The 18,499-nt window shown below is 42.5% G+C and overlaps 1 protein-coding gene across 5 annotated transcripts in view; it reads left to right on the top strand.

Annotated features, from left to right (window-relative positions):
• LOC105495172 (F-box and WD repeat domain containing 8) overlaps nt 1-18,499 on the top strand; it is a 115,026-nt gene that overhangs the window by 43,973 nt on the left and 52,554 nt on the right. For all 5 annotated transcript variants that reach the window (XR_011608789.1, XR_011608788.1, XM_011764445.3 and 2 more), the window contains exon 5: nt 4,229-4,386. Coding sequence is in view for 3 of the 5 variants with exons in the window: in XM_011764445.3 (XP_011762747.2) it covers nt 4,229-4,386 (158 nt within the window). In the remaining 2 variants the exon portion in view is untranslated. The remainder of the gene's footprint in view (nt 1-4,228; nt 4,387-18,499) is intronic.

Here is an 18,499-nt window from a genome sequence, read left to right as displayed (position 1 = left end):
CAGCAAAACATTTTTGTTATTATCATACCTTTTGGTCATGGAGAATGAAGCTAATTTAAATAGATATATGGAAAATTTCTAGCTTATCCCCTGTTTTATAGTTTTCAGTCAGTTTGGAAATAAGTGGAAGCAGTCTAATGCACATCAGTGTGTGCATTCTGCGTGTTTCACTAATCATTACCACTGGAAAGTGGGCAGTGGAAATAAAGAGGTACCCGTCAAGCCAGTCAGGTTGTTACCTGCGGACACCCCCTTTCAGTCACCATTTATTTATGATTAGCTCTGTGTAAGGCACTGTGATGGAGGCTATGGCACTGCGGTAGGGCCTTCTTGAAGACTTTACAGTCAAGTTGAGGAGACGATCAATGCATATGGACTGTAGTAGTAAAAGCAGTTTCTTCAGATAAAGGGCATAGTAGTTGAGTCAGAAAGCTTCAGGCTTCATGGAGGAAGGGAGGGCCTATAGTAGACCTTGAGGGTTTGGTAGGATTGGGCTGAGTTGGTGGTTCTCAATCTTGGCTGTATATTGAAAACATTGATACCTGATTCCATCCCCGGACGGTCAGATTTATTTGGTCTGGGAGGCTGGAGTGCAGTGGCACGATCTCAGCTCACTGCAACCTCCACCTCCCAGTTCAAGCGATTCTTCTGCCTCAGCATCCCAAGTAGCTTGGGATTACAGGCATGCACCACCACACCCGGCTAATTTTTGCATTTTTTGTAGAGACGAGGTTTCACCATGTTGGCCAGGCTGGTCTTGAACTCTTGGCCTCAGGTGATCTGCCCACACCCCCCCGCCCAGCCTCTCAAAGTGCTGGGATTATAGGCATAAGCCACCGTGCCTGGCCTGTATCTGGACTTTTTAAAGCATTCCAGGCAATTTTAATGTGCAGCCCAGGCTGGACCCCACTGGGCTGGGAGATGAGGAGGTGAAGAACTGCAGGAAGGTGGGGCAGGGAATCAGTTCAGAGGCAAGAACATTTGGGAGCCTCTCTGGAGGCTGGCTCGTGTGAAGGGAGAGTAGAAGATGAGGCTGGGGAGAGGGGTGGAAGCTAGTTTGTGGAGTTTTTTCAGTAGGTCTCATAATTAAAATTTAATTCAATAAGGTGTTAAGATGTAAGACCTTATAGAGGGTTCTCGGGGTGTATGGCAAGTACTGTTCTAGTCTGACTGTTGTAGTCATTGCATGCACAGCTGTGAACAAAACCTAGGCCCTGAGCTCAGAAGCTTCAAGCTGGTAGGGAGATGAACAGTGAGATGATCACAGACACCCACAACTGCCATGAGGGAGACATCCAGGCTGCCATCAAGGTAGATCGTAGTGCAGTGTAGTGTGGCACGTGAGGGAGAAAGGAAGTGGTTCCAGAAGAAAGATTCGTGCAGTCAGGTGTTTTGAAGGGCTTGGCTTGTGGGGGAAGACTGAATGAAAGCCGCTCGGAATCAGGGAGCCTGTAGTAGTCGGGTGTGAATGTGAGGTGTTGGGAGATTTGGACCAGGGTGGCCTCTCTGGGAATGAGCAGAACAGAACAAGCTTGGCACCTGAGTATATATAGTGGTGTGGGTAGTGGGCTACAGCGATGTTGAAGGGGCCCCTCTCCTTCCGTACCAGTGACCTGGGACTGATGATCTCATTGATAAAAATAAGGAATTCAGACACCGGCTAGTTTGGCCATGAGCTGAAGCATTTGATTTTAGACGTGTGGAGTCACAGTGTGAGTGGACCAACCTCCTCTGTGGGAGAAATGCTTGCCCAGGAGCCCCTCAGATATGAATAGAGTGCTGCTATCTGTGGGGTTCCTGCCATCCTTCTCTCCTCTTTCCCTGAGTAAGGAGCGGGCTCAACAGTTTCTATTTCACAGCTCACTATTGTCTGGTTCAGCAGCTAAAGCACTTTTTTCCAAGCTTTGTTGTTTTGCTGTCATTTTGGCTCAGTACTCTGTGTTCAGGGAGCTGGGAGGCTGGAGCTGAGGCCACCTAAACCGTCTTTCCTCTCCACCCTTGCCTCCCCACTGTGTCCCCTGTGGGGGCACCACTGAAAACAGTGTGCAGACTGCTGGTGTGGTGTGACACATGGTTAGCAGGAAGCAGAAGGACAGAGACTGGTAGGAAGGAAATACAGTTTCCTAGTTTATGTACTTCTTTTTCTCAACGTGCCTTACTTTTCTGATCTGAATTCCCTTTATCTTTCACTTACCATCTCTGTATTTCCAAAAGGCGTTGCCATTCTTCTTATCTTTCCTGAATTGGCTGGTTCCTGTTACATAGAATTTAACCATAGGAATCTAGTCCCACAGTCTAGACGTTCAAACATGTCTCATCTGTTGTGTCTCTGTAGCTAAGCAAGTGGCCTTACTCCAGCGAATGGCCTGAGTTGTTCTCAGGGTATCACACTGAGCCCGGTATTTTGAGGGCAGTGAGGTCCATGGTATGTGTTCTGGTGTAGGGTTCCTCATTCAGAAGGGTGAGCTGACCGCTGCCTGGAGAGCCTGGGGGCCAGTGGCCATGCTTTGGCTGGGGTGATCTCAGTATCTGCCCTTGCTTGCACTTTGCTGGGCTTAAGGACATTCATCTTGTGTTTCTGCTTACTGGAGGATCAGTGGTCAACCCAGAGGCACAGCAGGCCAGGTTCAGAAAGCATGTCTCTCCCGTTTGGCTCTTTATCCTACATGTGCACTCTCTGGGTGCCACGCTGCAGGTAGACAGCCAAGTTCTCCAACCAAGGAATTGGGGTGACAGAATGGCCTTTGGACTGTGCAATATATGTATTTACTGTAGATTAAGAATTTGGGTGCAGTACTACTAGTAAACAAAGCACTCCTGAATCACAGTACTTCTCTATAAGAAATTCCACCTGAGGCCAGTTGTGGTGGCTCACACCTGTAATCCCAGCACTTTTGGAGGCCAAGGTGGGTGGATCACTTGAGGCCAAGAGTTCCAGACCAGCTGGGGGCAAAGCCCCATCTCTACTGAAGACTGAAAAAACAAACTGGCCGGACATGGTGGTGCGTGCCTGTAATCCCAGCTACTCGGGAGGCTGAAGCAGAAGAATTGCTTGAACCTGAAAGACAGAGGTCTTGCAGTGAGCCGAAATTGTGCCACTGCACTCTAGCCTGGGTGACAGAGTGAGACCCTGTCTCAAAAAAACAAACAAAAGAAAACGAAAACCAAGAAATTCCAGGTTGATCTTCTATAGCTACTTCACTAATGTGTCCACATCATAGATTTCAGTGACTCAGTGAATCTCAGAGGTTATTGCATCAACTTGCCAAAGAAACCCTGCAGGAACTATGGCTAGGGCCTCAGGAAGACTGTGAAACCCCTTAAATCCTTGGCCTATCTTTGTGATTGTGTGGTTCTATCATGAGGCCCTTAAAGGCATTTCTCACCCCTTTTCCCCCATAACACTCAATCGCTTTGCAAGTGGAATAAAACCCTCCGCAGCAGACATAGGCAACATAGCTTAAATACCTTGGTGACGGGCAGCACCCTACTTTATTATCTGGCCATTCTATCATCCTGGGGGCCTCGTGTCTGAGTAGGTTCAGCCTGGCCCTGGCTTTGATGGAAGGAGTCATTTGTTGGAGTGGCACTAGTCATAGGAGAGAGTGAGTACTTCTGTTTTCTAAGTGGGCAAAACCAGGGAGTGTCGTGCATTCAGCAAGAGCTTTTCATGAGCAGGCAGCATTGTCTGGCTGCTAAAGGCAAGATTTAATTGTTTCAGCAAATCAATTAGTCTTTAGGGACTTTAATCAGTCAAATCTGATGCGTGGATGAGGTATTAGAAAGCCTGTGCCTGTAAGACCATTAGTTCTGAGTATCCCTGCAGCATCTCTGTCTTTCGTATGAGCGAGTGTGTGTATTTGTGGGTAAATAGTGTGGCTTATACAAATTTTTGCGAGTGATCCCTGCAGTGGGAGAGCTTGTAGGAGCAGATTGTTGTAATAGTGTAAAAGGAAAACCAAGGAGATCTTGCTACCCATGTCTTATTATTGTTTTCTCATTTGAGATTGTCACCATTGTGCTGTGAGAATGTGAAGCGTGTTCACAGCCTTCTGTCATCTAGTTGACATTTTCTCCTGTTGGAGTCACTCATCTAAACAGTGCCGCAGGAGTGGCTCCACACCACCCGATTCTTACTTGTCTGTTGTTGTAAGGCTCTATGCATTTTCCCCACCATAGCCCTGCTCTTCAATCCCTTTTTGGAACCAAGTGTGTCATTCTCTTCCAGATATACATCAGGGGACGTGAGAGTGTGGGACACCCGCACCTGGGACTACGTAGCCCCCTTCCTGGAATCCGAGGACGAGGAGGACGAGCCTGGAATGCAGCCAAATGTCTCCTTTGTGAGGATAAACAGCTCGCTGGCAGTAGCAGCTTATGAGGATGGTAAGTAACCACAACCCTCCTCCCTATTAAGGAAAAAAAAAGCTTTACAAAAATTAAGCAGCTGTGGCCGGCTCCCCCCTGTAATCCCTCCATACGTACACGTGGGCACACACACATGTTCACACACACACACTCACTTTTGCCTTTATGTGAAGAAGTTGGCCAACAACCGTCAATGCATTAGGAGGCATTGGAACACAGCACCCATTAAAACGGGTGTTTAATTCCTACTGGAACTGTCAGGCTGGGCGCTAGTGCCAGACACAGGGCTGGCCAAAGCATCTTGAGCAAATAACTTGTTTGATGTAAAATATTAAATATACTTGGCCTACTTTTCCTTTAGCCTCTGCTCAGCCCAAAGGGAATAGCAAAAAGGGGATAGACATAGATCATCTATTGACAAATATGGATACAGAAGAATAAAAGTCAGTGCCTACCTTTTCCTGGCACTTAATATACTATACAAGATAATTGATAATAATATGTTTTCTCTTTGACATTGGTAGAATTCTTTTTGAACATGAACAACTATGGATTTTTGGAACTAGGTGGGAATAGTCTAAAGTTAGCTTTACCTATGTAAAGAAACTCTTGACAGTGTATAGCTGTCATGGTCATTTCAATGGCCATGATATCCAGTATGCCCACCTCTCATGCTCCTATCCTCCGTTATATTGTGAAGTGTTGAATCTCCACAAGCTTCATGACCCCACTTGCCCAAAAGTTGGGACCACAACATATTTCAGAATGTTAAGTGTTCATGTCATGGCACCACTGCAAATCTTCAGAGTCGTTGTGACATTAGCAGTTGGCTCAGAGGGACAAAACTAAAATAGCTAATGGGGAATTTTATACCCATGTGCTGTTTAAAAATAAAAATTAGGGCTGAGATCTTACATATATATACCTATATATATATTTGAGACAGGGTCTCACTTTTTTGCCCTGGCTAGAGTGCAGTGGCACTATCTCAGCTCACTGCATCCTTGACCTCCCGGGATCCAGCGATCCTCCCACCTCAGCCTCCTGAGTAGTTGGGACTACAGGCACATGCCACCATTCCCAGCTAATTTTTTGTATTTTTTTTTTAGAGATGGAGTTTCACCAGGTTGCCCAGACTGGTCTTGAACTCCTGAGCTCAAACTGTCCACCTGCTTCAGCCTCCCAAAGTGCTAGCATTATAGGCATAAGCCACTGCGCCTGGTCTTGAAAATATTTTTATATTTTATATAATTACTTTAGCAATGTGATGTTGGTTTGATGTTAGTAGACACTATTGATGGATTTCCTTTTCAGCCTATAGAAATTCAGCTAAGCTATTTCTGTGGTGTAATTAATATTTCATATATTTATTGAGACCCTGGATAGATACCATAAGAACAGCTTAAACATGTTTGCTACTTTCCAAATTATCAATGAGTTTTTTTTCCAAAATACCTATGCAAAGATTGCAATCCTTTTAAGTTAGAATCATACAGTTTTAGGATCATCTAATAGCCATCTCCTACCATTCACACACACGAATGTGCACACACATACTCTTCTACAGATGGGGAAACGGAGGTGCAAAAACCCACTTCAGCTAGGTAGGTGAAGTCAGCAGTGAATCCAGAACTGTGATTGTGTCTCCAGGGCCGTGCTGCGGTGGTCATGCTGCTTATGGAATCCTGGACATAAAGACTCTTGTAGAAATGTGCGCCCAATTGATTTGCAGCCCATGTCTCACATCTCGTGAGCTTGAAAATACAGCTTGAGGTCATGTGCAGGGGTGCTGCTGCTGGTTTTATGTTGTTAGAATTGTCTTCATTTCCCTCATCCCCTATTGTGGCACAGAAATCTTGGGAAAACAACGTAGGCATGGTAAAGAATCTACTTTTTTTTTTTTTTTTTGAGACAGGGTTTTGCTCTGCCACCCAGGCTGGAGTGCAATGGCACCATCTCGGCTCACTGCAACCTCTGCCTCCTGGGTTCAAGCGATTCTCCCCTCAGCCTCCCGAGTAGCTGGGATTGCAGGTGCCCACCACAACAACCAACTAATTTTTGTATTTTTACTAGAGACAGGGTTTCACCATGTTGGCCAGGCTAGTAATCTACTTTCTTTGGTAAATGCTTAGCAATTGATTGCCAAAATATATTTTATATTCTTTTTTTTTTTTAAGTCATAGTTAGAATTCAAACAGAGCAAAAATGTATATAAAATGACAAAGAAAAAGTATGCAAAAAGAAGTCGAGGTATTCCTCCCTGTCCCATTTCCAGGCCCTCTCACATTTTACTCATGGAGGGGTCCTGCTGTATATCCTTTTATACAATTTTTTTTTTTTTTTTTAATAACTTAATGGCACATCTTGGTGGTCTTCTGTATTCACACTTACATGGTAAACTTTATTCTTTTTAATGCCTGTGTAGTACTGCATTATGTGGCTGTACCATCATTTATTTATTAGGACCCTCATTGATGCACATTTGAATTGTTCATTTTTGTTACTGAAAACAGTGCTGCAAGCAATATGCTTGAACGAGCGCCAAGATGGACTTGTCCAAGGGTGGCCGTGGGGTGAGGTGCAGTGATTGCTAGGTCGGAGGCTATGGCTGCTTTAGGCTTTGATAACTATTGCCAAATTGCCAACCAAAAAGGTTTCACCAGTTTTTAGACTCACCAAAAGTATGTGAGACTGACTGACAGGTGAAAATGGCATTTTATCGTTTTTGTTTGCCTTTCTTTAATCACATGTGGACATCTTTTCTTTGTGTGTTGTTAGCTGTTTCTATTTCTTCCTCTGCAAATAGTTTGTTCCTGTCTTTCTTCATTTTGCCTTTGGGTTGTCATCTTTTCTGACTGAAAAGAAAGCTTGGGAAATAATCCTTTGCGATATGTATTTCCGATATTTTTTCAGTATGTCATTTATTCTTCTTTGTTTGTTTTGAGACAGAGTCTGGCTTTGTTATCCAGACTGGAGTGCAGTGGTGCAATCTCGACTCACTGCAACCTCTGTCTCCTGGGTTCAGGCGTTCTCCGGCCCTCAGCCTCCCGAGTAGCTGGGATTACAGGCGCCTGCCACCACGCCCAGCTAATTTTTATATTTTTAGTAGAGACGGGCTTTCACCGTGTTGGTTAGGCTGGTCTTGAACTCCTGACCTCAAGTGATCTGCCTGCCTTGGCCTCCACAAAGTGTTGGGATTACAGGCATGAGCCACTGCGCCTGGCCTGTGATTTATTCTTTAATGGACTTGTTTTCTAGAAAGTACTTGGTGTGTGTGAACGATTTTAATTTTTTAATCTATAAGTGAGTGGGTTTTATTTTGTAATTTAATGTTTTTGATTACTACATTTTTAGGGTTCAAAGATCAAAAATAATATAAAGTTATGTATTGAGAAATCATGCTGCCACCCACTTTTGTCTGCTCCATTCATAAGTAATCATATTTTTTACTTTCTTATATATCCTTGTATTTTAGTATTACAAGTACAAGCAAATATGAGTGTGTATATTCTTATTGTCCCCTTTTCAAAAAACAAAAGACAGCATACTATTTATATGATTCCACACCTTGACTTTTTTCTCTAAATAGCATATCTTAAAAGGCAGTCCATGTCTGTGTAGAGAGTACCCCGTTTGCACGCCTGAATGGTAATTCCATTGTGTATAAGCACTTTGGTTTATTGGAGAACAGTTGTGTTGTGTTTGCCATTACAGTGGTGTAGTGAAAAACCTTGTAAAGATGACCTTTCACGCAAGCGCAAGGAGGATTGTTTTCTGGGTTACAGGGTAAATGCAAATGGAGTTTTACTATTTTATGCTCTCACCAGCAAGCCATGAGAGCATGCCCGTTTCCTCACAGTTTTGCCAACAAAGTATGTTTCCAGCTTTTGGGTATTCATCAGTTTGAGAAGAAATGGTCATCAAGTGTAGTTTTAACTTACATTTCTCTTAGTGTGAGAAAGGTTAAATTTAAGAAAAAAATGTGTACCTGCTACTTGTAGTTCTTTCTTTTTCTTCTGTTACTGTTATGACTTATTTTTTATATTTTTATCTTGACAACTTCGTCTTGGATTAGTATGCAGTATGGTTCCAAGTACATCTTTTTTCCAGCATAGCCCATTTCTACCTAACTGGTTTGAGGCACTGCCTTTATAAGCTTTTAGCTATGAAATTCACTTTGTATCTGGGTCTGTTTCTGAACTTTGTGCTCTGTTTCAGTTGGTCTGTCTGGCAGCTTACATTTACATCAAGCTTGTCAGTCTCGTCCTTTGGGGTTTCACGTCATGGTTGGGAAGATGATTACTCAATGCCTGGGTAAAATCTATAGTGCTTCCAAGGCTGCAGTGTTTCCATTGAAATCTTTGATTCGTTTCAAGTTCATTTTGGTATTAAGGGCTCTTGCTTTTTTAGAGCCCTTGTGTTTCCCTGCTCCTCTCTCATGCTGAGCTTGTTTTATTGGTCTGATTCGGGTTGTTACTGTTTCTGTGATAAACAACAAGTTCTATTCTTTTCCGCAGACCTCAGGTGGTGTCATCTTTGGTCCCCCTTCAGTTTAATAGGTTGACACTATGGTATTTACACCAATATATTCATGAATAGCTACTTCTGGGCAAAGACAGATTCAAATAATCAAACCCACATTTTTATATTGCTTCTTTCCAGGAGCAGCTAACTGGCACTTCTTAGGCAGGAACATGACAAAAAAGGAAATTTACCTTGTGGGGTCTGCTGTCTAAAATTTGTGACATGGAAAAGAAGAATAAGATAATAAAATGAGTTAATGAACTTCAGTTCTCTGATTGTGCCAAAGTGAGGCTCTGTAGCCATTGAAACGCCCTTGCTGGTCTACACGCACATTCTCAGTGGAGGGAATCGTATCCAGAGGGGGAGATGGAACCTGCTTTGGGGAAAGGGAGTCATCCCTGCATCCCTTTTAGCCTCTTTGCCCCGTAGGAACACTGTACACGCACCTGGGGTGTAGAGATTTGGCAAGGTGATCCACAGTTGTGATTTTTTGAATTCCAACCCACTGGCCTCATATTTCTTCTGCCTTGTTTCCGATTGTCAGCACTGGCCATCCTCCAGTTTGATTTTACCACTAATTGTGTTGCACGTTACCATACCGAAATGAATCAAATCAAAATGCTTTTCCTGGAGCATTAGATAAAGCAGGCGAAGGTTCTGAGTAATGAGCAGATGCTGCTAATGCAGGGACGGCGGAGACCTTGCCAGGACTCCATCTGCTCCGTGCTTGCCTGCCTTTGGCCTCATGCCACAGCATTAGGGAATGGCAGTGTGCTCGAAACCCACTCCCTGGTCACAGAGTTTGTCTTGAAAGCTCACTCTTTGGTGAGAAATGAGATTACACACTTGTTAGGTGCAAAGAAGTTTTTATTTGTCCCCCTCAGTGGAGAGAGGAGAGATGCGATCTGGTGCATATTAGCATGAGGAAGCCTGGATGGGACAGCCAGCAGTCCTCTTTATACGGTGCCATCAAGCACAGCAAAGTGGCTTATCCACCTCCGCAGTGCTCCCAGTGCAATTGTCTGAACACACACATGCTCCATTGTCCGGCACTGTGGCTGCCCGGGACTGTGGCTGCCCGGCACTGTGGCTGCCCGGCACTGTGGCTGCCCGGGACTGTGGCTGTCCGGGACTGTGGCTGCCCGGGACTGTGGCTGCCCGGGACTGTGGCTGTCTGGGGCTGAGGTGACTATGATTTCTCATTTACTGACATATCAACAATGGACGGGGTGGGGGCGGTTCTCTCCAAGCTGCTTTTTAGCGGTGAGCAGTAGGACCATGTTTTAGTTAGATGACTGTGGAGACTAGGTGCTTCTAAAGTTTTATTAAGATTTTATTTTTAGTAAAAAATAGTTCTTCAGTCGTTTTGCTTGTATCTTTTGTTTGTATGTTGATGATGACATTTGGATGTGATGGCATGGCCTTTGAATGCAGTATACAACTACCCCCCTGCCCCCAACATTGAAGTTTTAGAAGTGGATTCTTAACATGTTAAAGCATTGCTTGGGAGAAGGCTAAGGCAATTGACTGGATTGTGGAGAACTTGATTTTTTTCAAGGCCTTTCTTTTCCAGTCAGTCTTGTCCTAAAAGTTTCAATAATCAGTTCTTGCCTGGTACCTTTGCCTACTCACCCTTTAGGTCCAGTCTTCATATTCAGACACTTTGCAAACAAAACAGAATGAGACAATTTTCTAACAAAAAACAAAAAAACACACCATGTATATTCCTTGTAAAAGATAGGGTATGTTTATAAACGTAAACTTTTTTTTAACACTAGGAATGCTCACATTTTAAACATTCAGAAGGGAATTAAAACATTTAGGCTACGTGTGGTGGATCAGGCTTGTAATCCCAGTGCTGTGGGAGGATCTGTTGAGCCCAGGAGTTGAGACCAGCCTGGGCAACATAGTGAGCCTCCGTCTCTACAAAAAATGAACTAGCTGGGCATGGTGGGGTGCACCTGTGGTCCCAGCTACTTGGCAGACTGAGTTGGGAGGATCACTTGACCCCTGGAAGTTGAGGCTGCAGTGAGCCATGATTGCTCTGCTGCATTTCAGCCTGAGCAACAGAGCAAGACTCAGTCAAAAAACAAACAAACAAACAAACAAAAACAAAGGCAGAAATCTGAACTGAGGGGTTTCGGTGTTTAAGGAATCCTTCTTAGGGCATTGAACTTTAAGTTGGCCTCCACCTGGCACATCTAGGATGTTAGGGTTTGTTTCACAGACAGGCCATAGAGACTGTATTAGGGGCTGGACGAGGTTGTTGAATACAAATGCTCTTTGAAAGCTTTTTCTATTCCTCAGTGACAGGAGCTTGAAATGATACATGCTCTGGGTAGAGTCTGTGTTCTATATGAATAATGGGGCAGTGGGCCTCACATGAGAGTCCACAGATTGGATTTTGGGTGAGAGCTATGAGATCTGTAGAAATTTTTTTTAAATCTGTATTTTTGTTTTTATAGTAATCTTAAAAAATAAAAATAAACTAGATCTTTTGACCCCATGACTGAACTGTGCTGTGGGATCTCAGTACTGGAATTTACACTTTGTGTTTGAGGCTGTTGGTACCAAGTGACCACCTGCATGCCCGTATTGACCTTGTCATGAATTGTTTTTCACACCAAGGGGTGTCCACAGTTAATTTTTAGGGATCTACAAGCCCTCAAAGTTAAGAAACACTGGAAAGGCACCGTAGTATGCTAGTAGGCACAGACTAATGGATGACCAATTTCTGGGATATCTGCATTTTTGAAGTTACTAGTGAAAGTAATTTGAAGTATTTTTCTCCTGTAGAAAAATGTGGCACATTAAATTGTTAAGATTTAGTATTACTCTTTTGGTTTTTTGGAGGTGGTTTTAGTGAAAACTGATTTTTAATAATAGACACTCAGATGCATAAATTCACAGTAGCTGTTCTATTTTATTACAGTTGAGTTACAAACTGAAAGAAGCAATAGTAGCACAAGGTAGCTTTTGGGAGCTAGTTTAGACTTCAGAAATAAATTGCCCAAGTTCTTAAGTGTACCTAATGACAACTGAGGATGAATTTATTTGCTTTCTCGAGGAAGAGAAATAGAATTTTAAGTGAGAGAGTGTAACTTCCCTTTCACCGTGTGCAGGTTTGGTTGTGGTGGTTATTTCATTCTGAACCCCAGGGCTTGATCAAACTAGAAGTGAGTATATTTGTGGAATGAATATATTTTTGTTTGAAAAGCAAAATGCATCTGCTTGCTTGCCTTTTCATTCAAAAAGCCATTAAACGGGCTCAAGTGGAGTAGAAAGGTGGTCTGGGGGCCAGGGACAGTGTGAGAGGGAAGCTGAGCGAGGCAGTGGGCTGGGAGCTTGGCAGCATACAGGGAGACTGAGCAGGTAAGTATGTTAAGGCTCATGGGAGCCAGTTCTCTCATGCTTGGAGAAGGAAGGCTCAGGTATGGAAAGGGGATGGCCAGAATGAATCCTGTGGGGCTGGATTGGAATAGGAGGCATCAGTGTGGAATTTATGGTGTTAAATATAGATAGAGAAGTAAACAGAGATGTACATGTATGTTGTACGTATATACGGTTATGTGTGTCCTGGCTTTGTTTGCTGAGAAGGTGTAAGAGCAGCAACAGTCCAGTAGCAGTGAGGACAACTCGTGTCCAGCTCTTGAAAATATAACTTTCTACTAAAAGGAACCAGGGATGCTTGGAGAAATGGTGGACTCCAGGGATGGGGCAGTAAAATCACACAGTAAGCCTGGACCATCTGATTGCACTGAAGTGAAGAAGTGCTTGAAGAATGATGATGACATGTCACAAGGACACATAAGTGAGCTTGAAGATGTTCCCACTGGCCAAATCTGGGACAACTGGAGTATCAAAATCAATGTTGATAACAACAGGTTACAACCCATTGAATAAAATAGGAATATATGAGTATACCGTGATAAAAATTAACAGATCAATAAATAAAAAGAGAGGAGAGAAAAATTTCCTTACAGTAGAATGTCAACTAATAAATGCAGAAAGCGTGATGGGATTAGAAAATTACAAATTGGCAACCATCATGGTAATAACTGATTCAGACAAAAAAAAAAAAATCAATTGAGGCTAAAACCAGAGTGTAAGAGTGGGATGAGGGATGGGGTCTTACATGGTCTCAAAAAATCTCCCCACGAAACACTTACTAATTAAAAGGGAGAAAAAGGTAACTCTGCAGTCAAGAAATCTAACAGGTACCATCTTAATAAAGTGGTCAAATTTAACATCATCAGTAACGATAGAATTGATATCCTGTGCCACGTGACAGGATGCAGTGAGAAAAACATAGAATCACTTCTGTGATATTATTCCAGCCAAAAGTGCACAGCCCCATCTAATCAAGAGAAAATACCGCACAAGCCCAAATTGAGGGACATTCCACAAAATGACTAGCCTGTCCTCTTTAGCATTGTCAAGATTATGAAACTCAGGGAAGGTCTTAAGAACTATTCCAGGTAGAAAGAGAAGAGAGACATGACAACCGAGTGCAGTGTGTCATCCTGGCTTGGGTCGTTTTTCTACAAAGAATGTTACTGGGACAATTGGCAATGGGATCTGACAGTGAGTGTATAGAAGTTCTTGCAGCTTTTCTGTAATTTTGGAAGTTTCAAAATAAAAAGATAAAAAATAACATGTTCTTGAGAAAGATGAAGTAACAGGAACTGGATTTATCTTTCTGCCTTAACTAGAAAACTGGACAAAATATATTAAACCATGGTTTCTAGACATTGGAAAATAAGTAGCCACACCTGTGATCTCTTGGAGGAGAACAAACATGGTGGGCCCACAGTTACACCAGCTCGCCAGCCGGAAACAACTCCAGACAGGGAGTGGGGACCTAAACAGAGTCTGCTGGCCTCCCTGACTTGAGGAGGCCCCAGTGAGGGCTCAGGGAAGCCAAGGTGGATAGAAGTTGTGGGCCAGAGTGTTGGAGAAGAGGGAGCTCCCAGAGGGAGAACCCCAGAGATTGGCTGAGGATTCCCTTGAGTCTTTGGCTGAGTCCTACTCTGCACATGTGTAAGAGGAAATACCTGAACCAGGGAAAGAACTACCTGAAAGGAGAAGGCACAACAATTCTTGGAGCTCACATGAAGCTAAGAATAGTTTGTACTTCCCGAGAGTAGAAAGACCTCATAATTCATGGGTTGTTGAGTGGAATCCTCAGAAGGGTGCCATGTTTTAGTAATGGGGCTAAGTCAGCCCTAGACTAAAAGCCGCTCAGTATCCCCTAACAAAAAAGTTGGAAAGCAGGCCTCAAAAGGATCCAGCCAATTCTGAGTGTCTTAATTTTGCATCAGAGTAAACTTCCATACTATTTTGTAGAATACAACAAAAGCTAGCAACCAGCAATGTAAAATTCACTATGTCTGTCATCCAATAAAAATGAAGCATGGCTGAGGCAGAAGGATCACTTGAGCCTGGGAGGTCAAGGCTCTAGTGAGCCATGACCATGCCATTGCACTCCAGCTCGGGTGACAGAGTGACACCTGCCTCCAAGAAAAAGAATATATTGTGCTACCCTGGTAACATTAAGCACAGCTAGTGCCCAGATTTTGATTTCTAAATGTTCTTCTATAAAAAGAACAAGGGCTAGGGCAGATAAATACAAGATGAATCTGGAACATTTTATGGGACCCGAAAGTAAGGATGTTGATAATAAATAAAAAGATGAGAGTAGGGCATCTGTAGGACAGTGGAACTAAATTGGAGCTCCTGAGAGCTAAAGGAAGGACAACTTGAACAACAAAACATGATGATAGTAATGGATTATAACCTATGGATAAATACCCATGAGTCCATATATTGGTATCAACAAATAATTGAATAAATAAAGGAGAAGAGACAGCTCTTCCTTACAGTAGTATTTCAATTGCTATATGGGAAGGGATGATGAAAATAGAAAGCCACCATTTGGCATGCACCATAATCATAATTGTTGTAGGCAAGAATCACCAGTGGATGTTAAAATCAATGTGATGAATGTCTCCGTTTGGGCTGTTATAACAAAACACTATAAACTGGGTGACTTATAAACAACAGAAGTGTATTTCTGACAGTTCTGGAGGCTGGGAAGTCCAAGGTCAGGTCACTGGCAGATTCTACGTCTGGTGAGAGCCCTTCCTCCCAAGCGGTGCCTTCTTTCACATGGTGAAAGGGGCAAAGGAGCTCTCAGGCTCTGTCCTCATGACCTCATCACATCCCAAAGGCCTCATTTCCTGGTACCATTACTTAGGGGGTTAGGATTTTAACACTGAAATGGTGGTGGGGGGACACAGCATTCAGATGACGGCAGTGAGTAACAGGACATTTCCATGGTGTGAAATCATCACTCCGTAAGAGAAAAATGGTAACTTCACGGTAGAGAAAACTGGCGGATACCACCTTAACCAAGTGATGATAGTTAACATGACCAGTAATGAAACTTTGATATTATGTACCTCCTGATACATAATACACTGGAAAGGCACAACACTCCTTCTGATTTTAAACATGAGGAAACAGCAGACAATTGAGAGGCCTACAAAATAAATGAGCAGTACTTTTCAAAAAGTGTCAGGGTCATGAAGGACAAGGAATGACTGAGTAATTGCCCCAGATTGGAGTCAATGAAGGAGACATGGCAGCTAAATGCTATGTGGAATTCTGGATTGGATCCTGGACCAGAAAAAATATGCTGCTAAGAGGACAGGTGAAATGCAAATAAAATCTGTAGATTAAATATGTTGCATCAGTGTTAATTTCCTGGCTTCCATCATTCTGCTATGGTTATGTAATAGGTTAACATTTGGGAAAGCTGGATGAAGCTATACTGGAACTGTTTGCATAATTTTTATAACATTTTTGTAAGTCTGAAATTATTTCAAAATCAAAAAAGACATCAAATTACAGTATTAAATAAGATTGGATTTTTCCCATAGCAATTTAATGCCATTTAAAAACAATGTTACATGATTCCTTAGGAAAGAATGTGCTTGCCCCTTTTCTGCTGTCTGACTGACTTGGAGGCCTGAGATTAGATGGTACCCCTGTGTTGTTTTGGTGGTGGTTATATAATCAGGGATCCTCAGCATTTCTTTTTTCTATATCTTGCTGTTTGTCTTCGAGCTATTCCCTGCAACCTCCCCTTTTCTTAAAAAAAAAAAAAAAAGTATGATGATGAGTATCTAGTCTTTGGTATTTTGTTTCCAAAGGATCCTTTTTTTTTTTTTTTTTTTTTTCAAAACAGAGTCTCACTCTCTTGCCCAGCCTGGAGTGTAGTGGTAAAATCTCAGCTCGCTGCAACCTCTGCCTCCCAGGTTCAATCGATTCTCTTGCCTCAACCTCCTGAGTAGCTGGGATTACAGGCATGCACCAACCACCAAACCGGCTAATTTTTTTTTGTTTGTTTGGTATTTTTATTAGAGATGGCGTTTCACCATGTTGGCCAGGCTGGTCTCAAACTCCTAGCCTCAAGTGATCTACCCCTGCCCAGCCTCCCAAAGAATACTTTTTAAAGAATAGTGTAGCCATTTTATTTTAAAATATCGACATTTACAAACATGCCAGAAGTTACGTTTTTGCCACTACTTACAACTTATGACAAAAAAAAATTTTATCGGTTTCATATATAAAATGGGAAAAGAAGGCCTTGTTTTTCAAAATCATTTCAGGAGGTAATCAAAAAATCTGAAGAGCACTGGTCTGGAAGGCAGGTGGCCATGTGAGTCTCTGTCTTTATTGGGCTGTTGTGATACACGTGATCCACTCTGTGGGCATGGGGGAGAGGGAGACCCAAGAGCCCCATCCCAGACATCAGGGGCCTTGTGGCAAAACCATCTATATGTTGGGGAGATTTGCATTGGCATCTGAAGGCCCAAGTGAGATGTTAGACTGTCTGTGGTTTCTGTCTTCTGATTCTTATTTGGCGTTAAGTAACTCAGAACCGACTGTAGTTTGACCATAATCTAAATCTTTATGTAAACTTTTTTCCCTGCTTTTTATTTGAGCCATTTATTACTTTCCTTGAAAGGGAATTAATTGATAGTATAATTTAAATTTTTTTTTGAGGATTTGGAATGAGATTTCTAAAGGCTGCAAAATATCATCACTGGAATTTTCACCGTAGATCTGAGAAGACACTTAGTCTGTAGTGTGGCTGTTGAAAACGTTTGTAAAACACAGATTAAGGTATTTTTACTTTTGTTAGTGATAGCCTTTCAAATTGTTATTCTTAAAAAATTCTTTTATTGTGAAAAATTCAAAATATACAAAAATGGAATGAATAGCATGGTGCACCCCCATATACCCATCACTCAGCTTCAACAGTGATCAATTTTTTAAAAATCTATTACCACCCAGTCCACTGATTCCCCACTCCCCTCCCTAGAGGCATCTACTACTACCAGTGTCTGCTGATCTCTTCCAGATAGAGTCTGTATTATGTTATGTTGGTTATAGAGAAAATTGGCCTCAGTCTGAGTCTGCGCACACAGTGATGCCTCTTTCACATGACCTGCCCTCTCAAACTTTCCCTTGTAGAAGCTGGTCCTCATTCTTTGCCTTCTCCATCAATCTGTTTTTCCTTTGATGCTAACTGGAAATTCTTCTATCTAGTCACATTGCCGTAGTCTTAACATACACTATGTGCCTCCTTTTCAGTCTGCTGTCTCATCATTTTTCATTCTTCTTTTTCAAGTGTTCTTTCTGCTTTGAATTTGAGAGCTACTAAATATATTCAGTCTTACTTCCTCTTCTCTTGACTCAGTTTCTACTTTGGTGATCTCGCTGCTTTGTTTATGCCCTAACCAGTCGCCACCTCCACAAGCCTATTCAGATTCTTTTAAACTTGTCAATCTAAAATGCAGCTTCCAGAATGTTTTCTGTTTATTGTCTGCTTTAGGCAACAGAGCTGTAGAGCTGTGGTCAGCGGGAATGCAGGATGGCATGCCACAGTAGCCGCAGTAACAAGAAACTTCAGCTTTTTCCTTTGTCATGACCCTTGTGGTTTAGCTGTTCTTTGTGACCCTTGTCTACACTGATACTAATCTCCCACCGGCACCTCTTCCATGAAGAGCAAAAACTTCTTTTGTCCTGTCCGACTTTGTGCTAGCTTTATGTCTCTGGCCTGATTTCAGAGTGGCGATGTGTGGATTTAATGAACAAAGAGGTACGTGTTAAGTAAGTGCTGTGGATATATTTAAAATTTTTGTCAAAATGCCTTTTCCTTTGTTGCAGAATTTCTTCTGACTCCTGCTTAATTTCTGATAGGCAAGTGCCTATTTACATGGTGGAAACTGAGATTGCCAGCTGTCTATAAAGAGTCAACTTCATTCAGTATCTCTGAACACAGTTAATTGATCCTGTCTATTTAACGATCATGAAGTTGACACCAAGCTTCAGGTGTTTATTGTGCAAGCTCAAGAGGATGGGAGCTCGTGGCTGAAATAATTTCTAATCAAGAAACCACTAAAGACCACAAGACCAGCTCTGTAGTTCCAGAAGGAACTAGTCTATGGCCTTCAAAACTGTTAACGTGTTTTAAATTTTGTGGTGCATGGAAAAGATCAAAGGGGAGGGAGGAGTATACCAATTGTGTTTTTTTCCA

The sequence above is a fragment of the Macaca nemestrina genome, chromosome 10, assembly GCF_043159975.1.
Source record: "Macaca nemestrina isolate mMacNem1 chromosome 10, mMacNem.hap1, whole genome shotgun sequence".
Classification (NCBI taxonomy): Eukaryota; Metazoa; Chordata; class Mammalia; order Primates; family Cercopithecidae; genus Macaca; species Macaca nemestrina.
The sequence above is the reverse complement of the archived record's forward strand: the minus strand, read 5'-3'. Positions and strand labels throughout refer to the sequence as shown.